At 46.2% G+C, this 21,570-nt stretch overlaps 1 protein-coding gene across 4 annotated transcripts in view; it reads right to left on the minus strand.

Moving 5' to 3' along the window:
- MAP4K5 (mitogen-activated protein kinase kinase kinase kinase 5) overlaps positions 1 to 21,051 on the minus strand; it is a 67,635-nt gene extending 46,584 nt beyond the window's left edge. For all 4 annotated transcript variants that reach the window (XM_068682234.1, XM_068682231.1, XM_068682232.1 and 1 more), the window contains exon 1: positions 20,804 to 21,051. In XM_068682234.1, the coding sequence (XP_068538335.1) occupies positions 20,804 to 20,911 (108 nt within the window). In that variant the 5' untranslated portion in view covers positions 20,912 to 21,051. The remainder of the gene's footprint in view (positions 1 to 20,803) is intronic.
- Positions 21,052 to 21,570: the final 519 nt, after the last annotated feature.

Genomic DNA, 21,570 nt, shown 5'->3' on the forward strand with positions numbered 1-21,570 from the left:
CGGTGGGTAGCAAGAGAGCAGCACCGCGGATGCAACAAGGATGAGTCTCAGTTCCCTGGGAACAACTTGACCCTTACACTCTTCCACGACCCTGTAGATGAAGGGGTACAGAGCTCAAATTAAAGCTTCACACCACACCTGCAGGGAGCACTTCTGTAAACTTCACCCCAAGAATTCAGTGCTGGAGGAAAATGCTACAGGAACCTCAGATATGGAAAGTTTCAAGAGGAGCTTTCATTAACACTGTTAACTCTGGTAAAATGAGCTCTAAATCACTTAGGCACCGTCACCAGAGCTAAGCTCCAGTGTTGTTGACACACAGCCTAATCCTATTAGGGACTGTGGCATTCCCTTTTTGCTGAGCATCCGAAAGTTACAGGAGCCTACACCCAACTCTTTTCTTCTTACCACAACAAACACGCAGAGTCTGCTGCATATAAAATCCGGTTAAAAGGTGGGCTGGAGAAAATCTGGGCAAAAACTGGGGGAGGTGAAACTGATTTCGGTAAGTATTTAGGATGAGGATGCAAAGCAGATTTGCCCCTGTGGGTTGAGCTGGAGAAAGCCACGACAGAACAAAACACTCTTTTCTTGCTTATGGGCAAGAAAAAGTCTTTATTTGCCAACAGGGAGAGCAAGAACTTGGAAGATGAACCTCTTGCTTGTGTCAACACTTAGTGAAGCTTCCAAATCAGGAATGGCTTCCCAACTGCCAGGAAAAAAAATAAAAAATAATAATAATTGGCCCATGTGAAGTCCTGTAGTGCTCAGGCAAGTGGTGGCTGTTGAAACGTATGCTAGGGACACAGGAAAACACGACTCAGCTGAAGACAGAGGGAACCTGAACAACCACAACAGGATGGAACAACTCAAGCAAATCACTGAACACAGGAACAGGTATCTGCTAACCACAAAGAAAATCTTTACCACTTCGTGAAGTACCTTCCTACCAGAGATGCTTTGAAGACCACAGCATTTGCATCCCTCAGCATCCAGGAGGAGCAAACAGCCAAGCGTGGACAGAGGGTTTAGGGTTTCTTGGGTGCTGTTACACCAAACTAACAGTAAAAAAACCACAGAGGTTCCTATAAGAGACCAAGAACACAGCCTCTCTCACTGAAGTCAGGGAACCTCAACTGTCCATCCTCTATCCTCTTGCCTGCTGAGCAGCCAAGATATTTGGATAAAGGGGGCTGCACCGTGTAGTGATCACCTGCATCTCAGAAACACGGGGAAGACTGCATTCCTTCCTGATGTTCCTCTTCCACACAAGCAGTAGCTGTCACTGCTACTGTTATGAAGCCTGAAAGAACAGACGGGGTCTGCCAAAGGTCTCTGGTACGCAGGCTGCTTGGCTGGGCCCCGAAGGCTTGGGCCAGAGGCTGCTGCAGTTGCTGGCTGGCAGCTGGTGCCCAGCACAGGCCTCGCAGCTCCACCGAACCCTGTCCTGCTGCTGCCAGTGCTGCCCACCGACTGCTTGCACATGACCTAGGGACAGAACACAAAATTGTTTTGGTTTTCAGCCGTCAAACTTTGCCGGAATGGAAAGCTTGTCACCAGGTCGGTGTTTATGAGCTGAACACATCAGGTTTGCCACAGAACTATTAAGGTTGGAAGAGACCTGCAAGATCACCTGCTCACTGTGAGGTCCCTGTTTGGATGCTCACAGGTGCAGGAATGGCATTAGATTTTCTGTCTAGCCAGCCGTGTCGCAAGCATGCAGCAAATTACCCAAAGCGGCTTCCCCAGGAGACAGCCACCTGCCGTAAGCGCGACTGACGGCTGTTATTTCACCTTCGATTGCACCCGCTTTACACAGGTACCTACATTTCTCTCTGCTGTCACCTCCTGTTTTTTTTTAAAGCTTTCTCTTCCATGCCTGTCAGCTGAAAACTTCATCAATAATTAATCACTGCGTATCATGAAAAATGTACGATGGTGAAGGCTAAAAACTGGTTCCCCACGGTACACAGCTAAATAAGAAAGCAACCAAATAAGGATTCCTGAAATCATTTTAAGACACATTTGTTGAAGAAATTCTCAACTTATTTCCTATGGGTCACGGCAGCCTCATTACTCTGATTTTTTAAAGGGGCTGTGCAGTGCCGAGGAAGTCACGGACAGGAATCGCGCCATCGCCACTGCTGTCTTTGTGACCCAAACGTGGAATTTCACTACGAGTGACATCTGACAAACCTAACTCCTTCCCATATCCCTGATGGGAAGGATTAATTATTGATCTTCCATTTGTTTTATTGATATACTTCTTCACTGGGGAGAAAAATAGATGTCAAGCTAAACAACTGCAGTTTTCCTACTTATTTTATTTGTTTTTAAAACCTAACAGCAAAATACCTGCCTGCTTCTGCTCCCCTGAAATTTCCTCTGTATTTCAAATCTTAATTTAAAAGTGGTTTAAACCAGGGACCAGGGGAGCTGTTTTACAATATCTGCATGCCAAGTAATCAAGTCCTGCCAATTAACAAATATCTCACTTCGGTACCTGCTGTTTAGCATCTCTTACCTATTACTGATACAGCAAGTTATCGTGCATCTGCAGTCATCACGCAGAGATGGCAATGATATTGTGAATGCAGATATTGTGAGTTCAGAAAATTATGCTCTGTGGTTTCATTCTAAGGAATGAAAATTAAAAGGCCAGGATTTTAGCAGAACAATTGCAAAGCTTCAACAGGAACCTTGATCCACACAAGAACGGGACCAGAGCAAGGCTAAATTTGAATGAGGGGAGCTACAGAGTTAACCTTATTTTTTTTTCTACATCCTATACGCATGTATTTACCAAGAAAGAAGGGCTAAGTGGTCTTTTGGCCACTTCCTCTTCTGCTATCCCACACGGGATGAGTGGCAGCACCCCAGCGAGCACAGCTCCTCCACAATATTTTACTAGCTAAACACTACAGGACAACAGCATGCGATCAAAATAAAACAAAACCTCTTTTCAATGTCTCATTACAGAAATGGAAAGGCCAAGGAACAGGATTAATGCTAGCAGCTTCATGTTAAAACACAATAAGCGTTAAATTCTTTCTCAGTCTATGTCAGCATCTGCCAACGCAAACCACAGATTCGCTCAAGCATACACACAGCTGCAGCAGAGTCCAAGGGTTCCTCTAAATCCACGGTCCCATCCCAAACTGCAGATGCTTCAGCAAGTGGTTGAGAACTGACGAGCAAACTGTGTGTACGATGCTTCCTTCTGCACCCCTAAGAATGCACAGCAGAAGACACATTTTGGGTAGGACACTCTTTATAGCTAATGACCAGAAACACCAGAGAAAACTGGTTTCAGCATCAGTCACACACTGCAGTTTTAGTTAAGACTGCAAACAGGATGATTCCAGCCCAGAGGGATCCACGGTACAAAGCTGAGTGGAAATGGACAAAAGCAGGAGAAATATTGCACTTGCACACCTTGGAAGTCAGTTTATGTGCTCGGTTTCCTTATCCAGCCACTTTCTCCTTCAACACTGAGGAAGAGAAGGTTCAGACACCAGTATTACAACCTCCAAATCAGCATTTTCAATTTCCATGGTGAAATCCCCTCCTTACTCCTTTGTCCTAGCCTGATCTCCAGCCTTGGATCCACCATCCAGTTCCCCAGAAGATCCATTTGTTCTATGGAGTCTTCGTTTAATCTAATCACAACTGCAGCCCCTGTGGCAACCCTCCCACACCTCCCCATCTTATTCATTCCTTGCCAAGCTTCACTCATCAGTGACCACAGCGTTTGTCACGTGCTGCCTGCTTCTTCTCAGTTACTGCATGTACCTCCAGAAGGTCCCCTGACCTCCTGCCCAGACATCAAAATGGAAATTTCTCATCTGCTTTCTAGCTTCTGGCCTCTGACACTTATAAATCTTAAGCTTCTCTGCCCTGTTTTGAAATTCCCATTATGCTGTATTGTTTTTTTCTGTATCTCACAGCATCACCAAACCCTGAATCCACCTACCTACAGCTCTGGATGCACATCCACCACCACTCTCAGCCAACTAGGGTGACCCAAAGAAATCTCTCACCTGGGCTGCTCTAAGTCCGTGAGAACAGCATCCTTCCTAACAGGCAGGACACGCAGTAAGTATCTTGGCTGTCGTGGAAAAAGAGAATCCAAAATACTATGGAGAATGAAAAGAATGAGATAAACTAAACCAAGACTACTACATACGTGTACCAGAAGGCAAGAGCAGAGACCTTGAAACAGAGGACGGGCTCTTGAAGACGCCACCACAAGCAGCCCACCCCTGGTGTGAGCACCTGCCACAACGTGGCACCACCACCAGACCCTTCAGCAGCACCTCAGCCGTGAGCTTCTTTCCTTTTAATGATCTGGGTTTTGCTACTTCTTGTCTGATTACTCTCCAGTATGATATACGCGCTCCCATACACATGGCAAATTCTAGTATGCAACCTGTTTTAATCTCTTTCTGCTACGCTTGAACTGGGTGCACCTTCTGCAAAGGTGGCCCTTCCTTCTCAGGATCAGACCCGTGGTTCCTCACCACTGTTCCCAGCATGCCAGAAGAAACCATGAAGGATCAGGATGTCCTGAGGCCCTGCACCATGCTGCTACCTCCCCAGGCAGACCTGCAGCCAGTCCTCAGAGCCCCACTGTCTCCATCAGGACAGTCATTGGGGTTTCATCCCTTGTAGCTGGTTTTTAGTGAACACACCAATACACACCCATAGGAATCAGTAAGCAGAGGGCAGTTTAGGTTAGGTTTCTGACCTGTCCAGTTTGCCATTTATCTCTCAAGTAAGCAGAAAAGACACGTTAGAAAAGAATTAGGTCTCGGTGGAGGGCAACCTGCTGGCCTCTAACAGAATCCGAGTTATGTCCTATCGCACAAGTTCAACCAACCTGTCCTTGTGTTTACCGTGATTATCTGCTACAATTTTGCTTACTCCTCTGGTTTACGTAAGCAGCCTGTCTGTTGTAAAAATGCTCTGCAAACAGAGCCGTGGTAGCAAGCTGGAAGGGAATCGGGAAGGCAGAGCAGACACACCATTAACGAACGGGAAGGAGAAGCTCAAACTTCTGAAACACCACCTCTTTGCCAGCTGAGTTTAACACCCAGACTGCAGAGCTGGATATTTATTAAAAATAAAAAATAAAAATCAATGTGTAACCCCCAAATTTCTCACAAAACCCAGCTTAAAAGCAACAAGAGTTCGTCTTCATTATGCGAGTCCAGAATTGCTGTCTTTCAAAAAAGGATACCAGGACCTTTGCGGTGCCACACTTTTGCAAAAGAAATCAAACTCTTCAAAAGCTCTAAGAAAATAAAAAATAATTAAAAATTGTTAAAGAGGTTAACCCAAGCCAGCACAAAGACCAGCTGTGACAGCTCACTGCTGAACACCATCTCCTGAGCTTCTCACCTGAGCAGCACCTTGCAAAGAAAATAAATGACTGCCCTTCACCCAGCACAAATCCAGACCTTGGTGTCAGGATGGTGAAAAGTGAGAGTCAGGTCACGGACCGACCGCAGAGCTCCTCTGTCTGGTCTCCAGCCAAAACCAGTAGATCCCACCACAGCTTTCCAGTTTTGGACTGAGAAAACTTAACTAGAGTGCTGGACCGAGTAAAGGCCCTCCTGCTTGGCACTGGGAGCATCTCTGGAACAGATGCTGAACAGATATTTTTCTCCATGTGGGAAGCTCTATGAAAGGATTAAAATTTTAGAAGCAGGCACAGAATGGAATAGCTTTAAGGAAAAAAAATACAAAAAAAAAAAAAGTGGGATGATTCTACAAAATATTAATGCAAATCATACCGAATGGGTTTGGATCTGTGCCGGGCAGAAACAACTGTTCGGACTCCCTCCTACCCTCCAGTTGTCTTTTAAGGTGTGCCAAGGCAGCTCACGTGTCAAGCAGATGTCAATCTAATCCGAGCTGCTAGAAGGAGATACCTAGCAGCAAGTTCTAATTTTCAGGGCTCTGTTTTAGGAGGCAGGAAGAGCCAAAAGGCAATTGTTCCCTCCGCAGTTTTCCAGCTGGGTTTCTAAGATAGAGAGCAGTACCAGGCTCTTTTATAGGGAAAAGGCACAGAGGCTTCCAGAAGCCACTTCTGTAACAGAGACTTTACAGATTCGCCTCTTACAACCATCACCAGGGTGCTTTTCAGAATCAACCAAAAATAAAGATTCACGTGCTAACTTGCCTTTTCATTCCTTACACTGCAGCAGCACCACCGAGAGCCACTGCTGTGGATGCCAGAGCAGCATGCTGTTCTCCAAACACAAATATTACTTCTTCAGGGTGCTCTGCAGACAGACACGACACTCCTCGTTCCTCAGGTGAGCACCGCATGCAAGAGCAAAGCAGGAGCTGACGCTTCGCAGCTGTCTCTGCCCACTTCCACATTTACGGCGCTCGCAATTTTCCCCTCTCTGGAGGAGCAAAAGCCAGAATACACAAAAGTAACAGGGTTTAAATAAATTCCACGTTCAACCCTCAAAGCCAGAGCAGCAGGATCAGTGACTGGCACTCCCAAGCACAGCTGTAATGCAAATAAGGCTCGAACGTATTTACTTTTGCTGGCGGTTGGTGAAGTTTCGATAGTGTATCTCTAGCAGAGAAAATTGGTAGGAGGGGAACCTACCTTTCACTCCCAGACTTCATACGCTTTCTTACTCAAGGCCAATTAACTCAAGCAATAAGGGATTAGAAGCTCATTAAGGATGGGAGGCCAACTCCTTTTATTCCAGCACAGAAAACAGACTCGGGATTTGTATGAGCCACGTGCCCTTACCGTTCTGCTACAGATCTCAGCGGACACCAAAACGTTTAATTCTTATTCCTGGCAACAACTGCTGAAGGACAAAGACCTATGGCACTACGGAAAACAATAGTAGCAAAACTAAGAGCAGTGCACATCTTAACAGTATGTGTTTGGGAGAAGAAATAACAAAAAAGCAGCGATATGAATCCAAGTTGGTTATTCTCCTATGAAATTTTTCTGGCAGACCATAATTTGCAAAATATTTGGCATGACCCTCCAAAAACTGAAAAGCTGAAGCTAGAAATAGACCTTGACCACAAAAGTACTATTTAGCAACTAATGCAGCACGGAAGATACAAACAAATACCACATGAGGGGAAAAAAAAAAGGCCAAATTTTGACTCAGTTGGAGCAGGCCACTGGCAAAAAGACAAAACAAAAAGAGCTTCTTCAAGTTACAGCTATGTGAGTAAGACTGTTTTGCAAAGTTCATATATTGTGGCACAGGGTACTATTTGTGAGCACAGCATAAGATGACACAAATCAAAGAATGCCCACAAAGCTGCTAATATATTGAAAACTGAGCCCGTGCCTAACAGCTTTACTCATCAGGATATAAAATAGGGGAAAATTGAAATAAATAAATAGATACCTTCAGACATATTATTCATCTACACACCAATTTGGGTTTTAAAAGGGTTAATTCACCAGAAAATAAAAAGAAAAAATTTAATCAATTCTCTTCCTACGCTGAATGCACACATCCAGACACAGGAAAAAAAATCCCCCCCGGTATTATGGATTGCAAATTCAACATTAAAAGGCCGCACATTTTATCTGCTGCAAGGGAATTTATTTATTCCTTAGAGATGAAAGAACTGAAAGATCTGTCAACCAAAATACGTGAAGAAGAGTATCTATTTCTCTTCTTTTCACTGCAGAGAGAAATGAGCATGTTGAACCAAGGCAGTCAATCTCTTAACACCCCTACCAGGGCAAGGCAGAACCCTTAACCCTAAGTGCTTTAGACATCAGGAACTCACATGATGGCCACCAACATTTCACATTTCAGGGAAGCTATGAAGAATTTCTGATAGTTTGCTCATAACAAGGACAGAACCACTGGGTGACACCTCATAGTCATGCAGCAAACCTACGGTTAGGGTCCAAAGCACTTGGCTGTTCATTCCCATCACAATATAAAATCCTGGCTGGCTTTCTAGACTGGGAAGAAACCGTGTTGTTGAAGGAAAAGGCGAGTCTCAAGCCACTTTTGTTTCATTCAAGAATTAAACACCATCCTTTTCTGTTTTGGTAGTAAAAAAAATAATAATAATAATTAATTTCTTGCTTTGTAAGCAGGAATTAACCCACAAGCAGCGTCCCTTCAGGAGGACAGAACTACGGAACCGCCGCTGGTATTTTTAAGAAGAAACTGCAAGTCACAGACTGCGATTCTCACACCAGCGCCAATGCATGCAACTTCCTACAACACCAGCCACGCTTCTGGATGTCCTCTCAGATTAGTCAGAACGAAATATCCAAGCGTACACTTCTGTTGTTGTTTTTAATTAAAGCTATTTTGCCTAGAACTGCGGTGTTTCGTGCTGAGACTGAGCTGTGTGAGCAAGCTCTTTTTAACTACAGAGTGTTTGGGCAAACCCCTCCGGCTTTTAATATCACACACAGGCTCTTGTGCAGTACCAAGCCTTCCATGCCAAGAGCACAAATCTCTTTTGCAATTTATCTGATAGAATACATAGAGAGGTGCAGGTGAAAAACGTGCATTTAAATAGGGAAATCTAACTCCAACAGCGTTATTCAGTGACTGCCTCCTTAAATTTCAATTCCTCAGAGATACACAAGCAGCTTGAAAAATAAAAGGAACAAGCCATAAAGTTGTCTTCATGAAGAAAACAGATTTGGGTGTTTCGGTCTGTTGTTGTTGTTGTTAAATAAAACAGCAACCAGATTGGAAAGAATGAATAAAAAAGCAGCTGTGTAAATCAAAGATAAAAGAAAAATAGTTAAAAATAGGAGTAGGGAGATACTTTTGTCCTAAGTTGAAGTTCTGTTTTGTACCTGTACTATATCAATTGTCATCTTCTTGGGGTGAGGATGGAGAAAGGCTTTGGCTTGGTTGAAACAGAGCAATTGCCTCTCAATTTCACTTGTGTACCTGTGTATACACACCGCAGTGTGCCTGCCTCCTTCGGATCACTGGGATGGCACCACTGCTCAGCTGTTTCTACTAGAATATAACGCAACACTTATTTACGACCTTAATTCATGTCTTACCATGATGAAATAGTCATCAGTAACATTTCTACTCCTGCAGACAATTTAAGATCTGTCTGGAAAGGAAGCTTAGTAACTTCTGGTAAGTTTTTAATGAGGAAAACTAGAACTTTTAAATGTGCTAGATATAGATACATAAGGAAGGTTAAGTATAAAACGCATCTTGCACTTACACTAAGTGCAGAGAGGATGTGATCTGTAATCAAATGGCAACTGTAAAATCCTGGAAGATGTGCTATCTTATCCCCTGAAACCATACTTTAGTCAGAATGAAGTTTTTCAGGTTTTTGTTTTTTCAAATTTTTTTTTTCTAAATTTTGGCTCATCGACTCATTTAATGATATAACTTGAAAAACAGAAACAAGGGCTTTTCTACAGTTAAGCTACGCTTGCCGAATGCCAGTTTCACTTCAGTAGCCTGGTTTCAAGTCACTTGGCCAGTGACTTCCCCAGTTCATTTGTTCTACTTTCTTTACAGCATGGACAGAAGACCTGCTGCTTGAGCAGCATACACACTACAGAAATTATATTATTACAGTAAATTTGGCCTTATGATTTAACTAAATGTGTAAAGATTTTTTTCCCCGTGATTTTAATGTAGTTGAAAACATCTTCCATTTTGCCTTATTCCTCTCTGTTTCTAGATGTCATTAACTCAACAAATTATCTGCTTGACCCTCGGTGGGCCCTCGAGGCTGTGAAGGCAATGCCCCTCCATCCTCTCTGGTTCTGCAAACACCTGCAATTCCCACCCCTGATACATGCAAACCTCTCCCTTCTGCAGCCGTGTGGATTTTGCACGGACAAGGAGTGTGTTCAAGAAAGCTGGAAGAAAATGTGATAGCAAGTCAGTCGTAGTAGCAGGAGTAGTTCAGCTGCCACGTGCATGGCGTCCTCACCATCCTGGTTATGTTAAGAACCACCGTGGTGGAGGCTTGATGATCTGCACACCTGCCTAATTGAAAGCAACAAGCCACAAGATCTTCATGAAATAAAACACTAAGTTGTGGGATGTTTTTTTTTTCTTTTTTTTTTTTCTTACATAAGACAGCAGCCAAAATGCAAAAACAAACAAACAAACAAAAACAACAAATGCAAAAGCAGCCCTGTAAATTAAAACAGATCACATCCACATCCTTAAATAGAAAAGCCAAAGTTGTCGCATGTAATGTTATGCCTGCTATAAGGTATCTTGAAGACATGATATATCCTGCAAGTATATTCCACCTGCAGCCAGCTTAAGATATCATTCTTGCCCTTCTCTGCCTAAATCCACGGGAGAGTAAACTCACGTAATCAAAGGGCAACCACACAGGGATCACATGCAAATTCCACTCCAAGCTTTGGAAAGCTGCCCTCAGCCAAATAACATGATATACGGAGATGAAGCAATGAAATCAGAAACCATGAGAGAGTAGGAGGGCCACCGCCACCACGTCACGTTGAACTCCAGACTGCATCCCGGGGAAGGACGAAGCACCAAGCACATCCACCCTAGCTGGCACACAGCATTTCCCACACACTTCCCATACACTGCCTGAAGCACCAAAGCCCCAAAATTAGAGGCAGCAACTGCTTCATCTCTCTCTGAAGCCCATCACTTCATGGTTTCATGGAGAGAAGCCAAAGCCTGCCGGTTCTCCTCCTCCTCCCCCCAAAATGTCGGCCCTACAGCAGCTACCTTTGTTGGCCAAGCCAACAGAGCCCATCTGTACTCAAGACATTCTAGGATTGAGACAAATGTCAACACCTACAGAATGAGAAAAAGGCAAAAATTTATGTTCTTATACCCTAAAAAAGGCAATTGGTTGTGTTTGCAGGCCTGCATCTGAACTAGTGTGGCCAGTAGGGCTGGGGAGGTGACTGTCCCCCTGTATGTGGCACTGGTCAGGGCGCACCTCAAATACTGTGCTCAGTTTTGGGGTCTTCTCTACAAGGAGGACATGAAGTTGCTTTAGCATGTGCAGAGAAGAACAAGGAAGCTGGTGAAGGGACTGGGAGACAAAAATTGTGAGGGACGGCTGAGGGCGCTGGGGCTGCTCGGTCTGGAGAGGAGGCGGCTGAGGGGAGGCCTCGCTGAGGGGAGGCCTCCATGCTGCAGCAAGGGGGGGTGCCGGTCTCTCTTCTCGGCTGAGAAGTAACAGAACACAAGGAAACGGTCCCAAATTGTTCCAGGGGAGGCTTAGGTTGGCTATCAGGAAAAATTTCTTCATGAAAAGGATGGTCAGGCATTGGAACAGGCTGGTGGTGGGGTCCCCATCCTGGGTGTATTTAAGAGATGCGTGGCTGTGGCGCTGAGGGACGGGGATTAGTGGTGGGACTCGGGAGGTCAGGTTGATGGCTGGATGTGGTGATCCTGAAGGTCTTTTCCAACCTAAACCATTCTACAATTGTAGGATGGCAAATCATAAAACATTCTCCTCAGAACTCCCTAACCATTCTCTTAACTCCCTTCCTCCTCATTTGCGTACTGGGAGCCAAACTTAAAAAACAGCTCTCTAGACAGCAACAGCTTGGCAAAGTTTTAAAGGCATTATGTTAATCAACAGCACTACACACATTTTCTGACCATTACTTCTGCCTCTTTGCAATTACCCCAGCAGACTATCAGAATTCAAACAGTGCTTTTAACTTCAATCCAGATGTGCCTGACAAGAAAAAACAGCACTACCAGAAACTGCTTATCCTGCCCAAACGCCGACCCACAGAACTCCTGAATTTCATGCTGGTGTAGGTACTTTGGATATCCAGACTCAACACAGCCCAGAAACCCTTATCCCTTGTGAACCACTACTGCTACCAATGCCCAGCAGCCTCCCAACACGCATCTGCCATTATCTCTCTCCTGCAGTGGAAATTGTCCTCTGAAGGCCAAGGGCATTTAAAATGGCAGCACTTCTTTCAAAAAAGGTTTTTCCAAGAAAAAGTTATCTCAGATATTTAAGATAATCCATCGTCACGCTTTAATTAATAATCCCTGAGAGCCCACACGACTGTGAATACCCGCAAGTGACACATCAAATACTCTCCCCCACCCCACCGTAGGCCAAACTCAAAGGAAAAATTTCAGCTGCTGCCGTTTTCAAACCCTGGGTAAATACAACACAAATACCTCAAGCTGTTAGTCACTGCAGAGCAATGAACACTCATCAGACAGACATTGCTTCCTGTTCTGCTCAAATGCTAATTCTTTAAGTTTTATCAAGACAAAATACATCCATACCAGACAGCGTAGCCCCACCTTTTTTCTTTCTACCTACTGCATTTACATCCCCATGCTTCTGCAAGAGACTTTACTGCTTATCTTTCATTAAGATTAATGGCAATGTCCCAGGCATCTTTGGGAGATTATCCAATGATTAATCTCTTATCTTGCATGTCTGTACTTTAAACAGCGAGTTAAGGCAGCTGTACCACCACTGACTATTGCTTCACCAACAACGGTCAGCAAACAGCCATTCACATAGCTGAGAACAGAACAAAAATATAACTCTTGGAGTAGACCATCAAATTAAATTTAATATCTGGCCTTATGATCTCTCAGCCTTTGCTGTTCCTTCTTACTAATAATTCCGAAGGAAAACAATACATTTCTCGTGTACTGGGCTCCTTTGGCAGCATCCTAGCAAAGCAGGTTACGGAGAAACACCAAAAATACAACTCCATCTTCTTCTCTAAGTAGGGCATTAGTATGGTGCATTGATAAAACACCTAAAGTAAGTTCATCTATTCCACACTTAAATTGTGGCTACTACTGTTCAAAGGCTGCTATTTGACAGCAGGTCCCTTTCTAATGATCTCTTTAGCATATATAACCAGAATAAAATTGAATACGAATGGCTTATACCCAACCCCAGATTTCTGCATTTCTACTGATGGAGAAGAAATGATGCCCTTAATGCTGCACAGGTGGGTTATTCAAAGAAAGCTCCATAAGGGTTACTTACCAATAAAGATAGCAGACCCCTGCAAAGATCTCCTCGCTTTGTGAGGAGAAACAGCACATGCCTTTCTGGAATATCTCAATTTTCACATTTCAACAGGCTACAAATCCGGCGGTTTACATGAACCTGAGAATATGTTTCAGTCAGCTTTCTGGACATGTCTAGCCAAATCTTCCTCACCTCTATGAAATCATGAACTTACTATATATTACACTCATGTGGAAGACATAAAAATAGACTTGGGAGAAAACTCCAACATGCTAAAATATCAAATATGGCATTAAAGGTGCTGCTTTCACGGACCAGTTCAGTAAAAGCAGCAGTTCTGGCTACCAGCACTGTATGTCAGCTCAGAGCTCTCATGGATATCCATGACTGCATCCTGCATAATCTTTTTACTATCTTCAGGAGCAGAGAAGTCAGCAGAAACACATACACCAGCACAGGGGATACGAGACTAGGGAAAAGCACTGGAAGAGGCTAAGATTTCGGAACAAAAGCCTTGGCACTTCTTGTTCTCCCTCTGTTGCTTCAGATTTTTTATGGCCTGCTTGTGATGTAGTGAGAGGCATCTGCTCAAACCGTCTCTTAGTGTTCTCCAGTCTCTGAAGCGTGTAATTTCAAGAGCCCTGTGATGCTAAATGTGCTAGCCCAATAATTCGACTAGCTCTTGACAGAGCAGAGAGGAACACGCCGTGCTGCGTCTGACAGCTGTTAGCAGTCACTGGATCAGAGATAAGAAGTTAGCCTTTTTCCTAGCACCCCCACTCCCACCTTCCTGAAGTTTCTGCATAAACCAGTCCCGTCTTAATCCCCTTGCCTTGATAGGGGCAGGATGGAAACAACACCCAGAAAACAGATTTGCCTCTGAACTACAGTCCCAATTGGAAGCAATTCCTTGCTCACCTCCTGCGTGCTCTTTTCACCTGGAGCAGGTGAGAGAGCCCCAGGGATGCAGTCGAGGCACAGTGTGCAGCACGGTGATTTCCATCGGTCAAGGGGAAGGACGAGCTTTAAAGAAAATCCATGCAGACTCTAGTCACTGTGCTGGGTAAAATGAGTTACTGGAACCCTTGGGTAAAGGACTACAACAAGATGAAGCATAGAATGGAACCTCTCTGAACCAAATACTGAGATTTTCCCTCAAATAATCTTGGAAGGAAGCACTTTATCCAGCCTCCTTAAGTGGGGAACTCCTGACAGCAAAGAGCTCCAAGTGAGACGTTTCCCATGGGCCAGCTGCCTGCAGATGAACAGGCAAAACAGGGGCTCTAAACGATGGCAATGGGCTAAGCAGCACCCAGCAGAAGACGACACTGATTTTTTAGAGCTGGTTATGTGGGTGAGGCTTCACTCTCAGGGGAACTGCTCTGCTTTCCTGATAAACTGAAGTGATTCCAATCTTTCTCTGGAACAGATTCCATAAACAAGACAAGGAAAGGGGATGGGAGGTGCATGTCAAACAATGCTGCATGCGAAATTCATGCTGTGAAAACACGCTCTCCAGTCTAACAAACCACAGCCTGGAGAAAAACGTGGTGGTACATAGTACACAGACCCCATCCCTACATCCAGGCAGGCTTGGTTAGCCTGTCAGAAAAACTACTCTACGTGGCGAAGCCAAACGGGAAGTTCAGGCAAACAATCTCTGCACTACCTCCTCCATAGAAACGTTCTGCCAGGAGATTTGAACAAGCCCTAATGAAATAAATTGGCTTTTGCTATTTTTCAGCCACTGTCAGTGTCAGGTCTAACTTATGTACCTCACTGAAAGCAAGACAGCATCTGTTTTTATAGGTAATAAATGCAAATCTTGAACAAAAAACACCCTGCCCTTTGCCCTAAGCCTTTACTGGAATCCCACAATGTCCTCATAACCTCATGAGTTGCCATAAACCACAAATCAAAGGTCCGCCAAACCTTGATGAGGCAGGAATCCTTCAGAAATTTGGAGAGAGGGTAAAGCGTTCTAAATCTTTGAAAAAATATTAAATAAGAAATCCTAACAAAACGGCAAAGCGTAAGAAAGTCTCGGTAATCTAAAACGGGAGGCATCAGGGTTGCCTCGAGCTGACAAACAACTTTCTGTGTGAGCAGACCTACCCGTTTCGCATTGCTCTCCTACGGAATCACCTGCGGTTAACGCTGCCTCCTCTCTTCATTCACAGCCACAGCCAAGAAGCGAGGTGCCAAAGATGAATAAAGGTAGCGAGCGTATTTGTTTTTCCAGCTGCAGGGCGGATGGACAGTTGCTGGTGTCAGCCAAATAAGCTGGCGAGCTGCGCCCTGGCCTTGCTTCCAGGAAGAGCTGTTCCATCAGACACGGACGGTCGGCGTATCACTCTGCTTGGAACCACTCGGCCACCTCACGCTGCAAAACCTTGGCCAGGTTCAAAGCCATCCAGATGAGTTGGCTCTGAAAGCAAACGTCTTCTGGAGATGGAGCTGAAGCAGGTAGCGGTATGCAAATGTCATGATCTTTGATCTGTTTTTCCTCCTCAGGAGATTTCCCCTGCTGTCGGGGGCGATTCAAAGGGGATACGCCAACTGCACCACGTGCTTCCTCTGAACGGGTATCTCAGGATGAAACAAGAGCTCCAGGGTGAAAGGCAGAAAAGGCAACTGAAGACTACGTCAGAGACAAGGCTGGTAAGAACAGGACATGAAACTCGACAGAACAGGCTCTCAGCTCCTCTACGACTTAAGGGATGCATCAGTGCAAGGCAAACAAAGCACCGAACCCAAGCAAGCGTATAATCCTCGCAGACAAGCGCTGTCAGCACACTTAACATCGCCTCCTACATCAGCCCTCGCTGAAGAAAACACTGCTGGCACCAACAGCACCACAGTTGCCTTTCTGGATGCAGCCTTGGCACCGGCTGACAGAAGCATACTGAAAGTTGCTGCCACGCTTTCTTTGGCTCCTCTGGTACCCAGCCTGGGAGGACAAACCTCTTCACAAAGAGATGGAAAAGAAATCAGACGGTGTTGTTTTTTTTTTTTTTTTGAAGATTTCGGATGCTACCTGCTTTTCAGAATGAGAGCTGGGGAGAAATGCTCCTAGGGAGAGGTGCTGTAGCACTGCAGAACCTTTAAAGAGCCCCAGGCAAGCTGCAGGGCTCACCAGAGAGCAGAGCTCCCACGAGGTCAGGAAGCTGCCACGTGGTGCTTTCAGAGGTGAGAGCCACCAGATCAGAAACATTTCACACGGGGCACTCTGGCACCGAAACCTTGTGCGTTCAGCATTCGCTTTGAAAGGCAAAGCTTCTGCTAAACACTCAGGGGAATGGGTTTAGGTCCTCACACCCCATTAACGGGAACCACAGGCACACAGGAGGTAGTATTTAAACCCAAGCAGCTTTGAATGTTTCACGATAAAAAACAAATGCTTAATAAGAAAAAAATCAAAGATTACAAATAGAAAAGCAAGGGCTTTTCCCCAACTCCTGAATATCCTAAAAGTGGGCGTCATTAAGCCACTGAGCAAGTTAGTTCTCAGCAGTATGCATCTCACCGACTGCATCCTGAAGAAAAGCACGCAGTTTCCCAGAAGAGAAAATCCACAGCAGCAGGAAGAAACTCAACAGCAGCTGGTTCGATGCCACTGCAAACACCCTTCAGATGGAAAACCAGGAGCGTGCAGAGCTCACGCATGGCTACAGCAAACACTGCTCAAGCAGACAGCTCTGATCCAGGGAGGAGTGGAATCCCTCTCCATGACAAATGCTTACGGCTATCGCTCCGTGTAAGCGACGTGGAGGCACCGGGAAAAGAAGCGCCGAAGCAGGGATGGTCTGCAGCTGCAGAGACACTCATATAGAATATGAATAAAAAACCAAAGCCTTAATGCCCCATTTTTGATCTGTTGGCTTTAACCAGGAGGTTCTCCTGCTCTGTGAAACCAGGGTGACATTAATATCAAATACCTGCTCTCAGCAGGCTGTTACTACAGAAGTTATACATGCTCCAGGGCGCTGTGAGTAAGGTCCTGACCACAAAAGCAGGGCCAAAACCTGACTTGAACTTGAGGAAGTCTGAATTTATGGCAACCTTTTGAAGTAATCAGTTGGTTTTTGATGTCGACAGTGGTGTTTTTGATTTGGTGGGGTTTTGTTTCTTTGTTTTTAATAATCTTGAGCAAAAGCACCTCTGGCTGTGCTGATCCCATTCCCCGGCTCAGTGTTTTCCTGCACAGGGCACTTCTCAGCCAACGTCGTTAACTGGTTCAGGAGATTAAACAACATCCCAAGAGAATGAGAGAGGCTGAGCACATGAATTAAGAAGGGATTCAATTTCTGCGATATTTACCAAAAATGTGTCTTGTTTACGGATAGTTTCTGCTATTAATTTGGTACATTTGTCTCCCCCTGTGCTTACTTTGAAAGAAAGCTATTGCAGCACTGTTCACAGTCCTGCTTGGGAAAGCAACAAAACACAACAAGACAAGACAGCTTCAGTATTGCCGCACAAGATCATATTTTATCATCGCCTCTCAGCGAGGACAGACATCGAGCTATTCATCACTCAGAAGCAGCCTGCAGAGGGTGCTGGGCTGAGCAAATACACGATTTTTCAGCTCGGCTGCCAAATGAGAGCATTCAAAAGGACAGTTCGCATCAACCACCCTTTTGTTCCCCTCCCTCAGTGCTGAAGGTTAGTTAAAACTCTCTTTGGGGCACTTGCATGAAAATCCACAACAAGCAAAGCCCTGCTTAGCTGGGAGAGAAGGGCACAGAGGAGGCAGTAGCGAGCCTTTTGTTCCCCAGCAGGCTGGTGGTGAAGGCACTCACACACAGCAGAAGACTTTAAAATCCTTTTTATATGTAAGAGGTGGTGACCCCACAGCTCTCAGTACAACACAGGCTATTCCTTCTCCTAAATCTCTCCACCAAATCTATCCTAAGTCAATAAATAGCCAAATAAAACCCCATCAAGACCTGGGAAACATCTGGGAAGCACCTACCCACAACTCGGGATGGGATCTGACGGGCCACTTAGTGGAGGCTAAATTCTACCTGCAGTTTCTCAAGGACTCCTTTCAGCTTTCTGTCCTGTCGCTGGACAGCTGGAGAGTTTCCACGTTAACTCCACACACACGAGGTCTGTTTCAGTACCAGCTTCAGGAACACGAACAAGCCCACACCACTTTTAAACTCCTGCTTTGAGACGGGTATGCGACCAAAGTGGGGAAGCAAAAATCTCACCAGGAAAGCCCAGCTGAAGCCTCTCTCGCAGCCCTCATCATTGCTAACGGGTATGAAGCTGGGGAAACGAACCATTTGACAGGTATTGGGGAAAAAAAAAAAACACACAAATGTTGTCATATTAAGTTCCAGTGAGTACCCAGATACATTACCAGCTCTTTCAGAAGCCAACAATTTAAGATGTGCCTAACACAATGCTTTGGGAGAAAACGTATTCAAGTGGGTTACAGTCAGCTTAAGAGTAAAATCCTCTATTAGAGAGGGAAAAAAAGCTTTCCCAACACAAATGGACCAAGTAACATGCTAGGATTTTAATGAAAAATGTGCTTCCAAGGCTGGTAGGCCCAAACTTGGATCTACTTCCACCCACAGTGCACAGATAAGAAAACAGTTTATTTAAGGATGGTTTCTTCCCCACCCTGAAATGCATTTTTGGGAAAAAAATATTAAAATAAGGTCAACAATCCAGTACTTATGAGTACCCTACAATCAACCATTGTGTGCCATGGAACAGAGGGGAAAAAAAGCACAAAGACTAAGAAAACACATTTTAGTTTTAAGCTTCCATAGCAGTTACGAAAAGCAAAGTGGGCAGGAGATTTTTAGGAAGGCCTTAAATAAGTTTCTGTAACCTAATAGCGAACACAAATATTTGCTTAACCCCCACCTTCAACTTCCAAAAAAGAACTAATTACTCTAAAAGCTACCAAATGCCCCAAGAGGAATTTGAGGCACGAACCACCAGCGCCACCAAAAAGCAACTGAGAAAGAGGCAGATCTCCCACAATCAGAAGGGCTGCCTCATTTAGACATCCTAAAAACAACTGTGCTGAAGACACCGGTGACTCATTATCGGTGATGGAGCAGGGAAACCACTTGAAGAGGTGAGAGGAAAATTCCATTTTAATTTCAGGGCGCTCTCTAGCAAGCCTTGCCTGAGCTCCGAGACAGAACAACAATCAGATATTGACCAAGAAATGCATTTTATAAACACAACTGGCAGCCCTCAGCACGCACAAGATGTGCCATCTGTGCTAAGAGACTCAGCATGGACAGAGAAAATTAAAAGTACAATGCTTACAGGTAACTGCTCGCAAGAAAAGAGGTTTACCTTCGTTACTCTTAAAATTAACACCACATCAATGACTTGCAGGAATAAGTTGGCTCTGCATATTTGCCCTAAGTGCCTGGGCCACCCTATTGAGCACTCCCTTGACACAGTTCCTCCCTGTTTGCAGGGCTTTATAAAAACAAAGAGCAAACCGGTGACCTAGAAACAAATGCAGGCTCCTAAACTACTTTAAACTCATTAACTTTATACTTGCTGTAGGGGCATACCTCTGGCAAAGGCTTTGATTTAAACTTGTCAGGTTGCACTGTGAGGTTTATTCCTGCCCGGGACCCGTTCAGAGCAGAAGGGGCATTTTTCACAACCCAAATAAAGGAGGATTTGGGAGGAGGGAGTGATTTATTTTAAAAAAGGGCTCTGTTTACATAGCCCAGAGCAGAGCCATGCATTCGACCAGCTCCGGAACCGGAAACTGTATGACATGTCAGCACAGCTCTCCGCTAATTAGCAGGATAATGAAAAGCAGAATATTTCTTTTTTTTTTCCCCACGGAGAGCAAAGGGATGGCACGAAAACATTTCCCTGCGACACAGCTCGTCATTTCTCATCGGGCTGCCCTGTGCTGTGCCCCAACACGCTAGCTGAAGGCGCGCTGAGCTTCAGATTTAGGACACCCGAAACGTCCTTTTGGGGCATTTGGGGCCAGGTTCCCTAGCGGAGCAGCTGACTGATCCGTGCGCAGCGCTCTAGGAAAATAAGAAGGTAAATATTCAGCACGGTGAAAACTGTTAAAAATAACTCCCCGAGGCCACGAGCAACCATTTCAAAGGGGTGGTGGGAACGGGACGCAGCTATAAAACTTCAATTTGAACATTAGCAAAGAGCCCTCCCCCAGCGCGAGGCAATTACCTGTGCCTTTCATGTGGCAGCATAAAGCACCTCTTCCTGTACCTTTGGCTGTGCCAGGTCTATTTAAAACACACTCAGCAGCGGTGTGAAGCCAAACAGCACTGCTGCCCTTCCCACGAAGCCCGGTAATTCGGATTGCCACGGCACAGGCCGAAAACGTGAATGCTTTCTTTACAAGCAGCCCGACTCCTGAGGTCGCTGAGCATCCCTGGTGCCTACAGAAGGGGCTTGCATCTTTCTGAGGAAGGGACGTGCTGTGCCTACCCCTCTTGTTTCACACATTTGTGGTTAAAAATTTCAGACACGGTTACCTCCAGGAGCATCTCTGGGACTCCAGCAGCGAGCCCTCACCCAGCCCCTGCCTCAAACCAGCCCTAATCTGCTTCTGCCTTTCCGCACGCTATTATTAACCCCGGGGATAAACTCGCACCCTTTTAATCGGGTGCTTTAACCGAGGAACAGGCAGGGCAAGCCGATATCCCCTCTGCCTTCCCCAGCAGCCAGGCGGAAAAGCGGCGCCCGCAGCCCTCACGGCCCCGAGCCTCCAGCACCGGCCCGGCTGGGGCAGCCGGGGGGGACACCCGGGGAGGGCCAAAAAAAAAAAAAAACAAAAACAAAACAGCCCTTTTCTCACCTTGTAGACATCTCCGTAGGTGCCGCTGCCCACCCGCTGGATCAGCTCGTAGTCCTGCTGCGGGTTCCGCCTCAGGATGTCCCCGCTCGGCCGAGCCGGAGGCTCCATCGCGGCGGGCCCTCCCTTCCCTCCCTTGTCTCGCCTCACGGCCCGGGGGCTTCAGCCGCTGGCCCGCATGGCTCCGGCTGAGGGAAGGGGGCTGAGGGCGGACAAAGGCCGGCGTTGGAGCCGCAGAGCCCGGCCCCGAAAGCGCCCAAGGGCGGCGGGGCAGCGGCGGGGCGGCCCCTGGAGGCCCGCGGGGAGGCCGGGCCGGGCCCTGCCTGCGCACCCGCTGGCCCTTTGTCCCGGCGGAGAGCGAGAGCCTCAGCTTCCTCCTCCTCCTCCTCCTCCTCCTCCTCCTGTCCTTCTTCTCCTCCTCCTCTTCCTCCCGCACGCAGCGCCGGGACGGGCCAGGCCGGGACGGACAGCACCGGGCCGGGCCTGCCGCGACGCCGCAGCGCCACAGCGCGGCCGCCCGCTGCCTGCCCGCCCTCCTCCTCCTCCTCCTCCTCCTCCTCCTCCTCCTCCTCCTTCTTCTTCCTCCTCCTCCTCTTCCCTGCACCCTCAGGCCCTTCCCCGAGGCTCCTGAGGCCGGAGGGGGCAGCGGCTGTGAGCCCCTCCTGAGGGGAGCGCACGGTGCTTGGCTGCTCCCCGCCTTGTGGGGCTGAGGGATCTCCTCCAGCCTCAATTCACCACATAAATAAACTTATATAAACTGTGTGTATGCT

This window comes from Anas acuta, chromosome 5, assembly GCF_963932015.1.
Source record: "Anas acuta chromosome 5, bAnaAcu1.1, whole genome shotgun sequence".
Classification (NCBI taxonomy): Eukaryota; Metazoa; Chordata; class Aves; order Anseriformes; family Anatidae; genus Anas; species Anas acuta.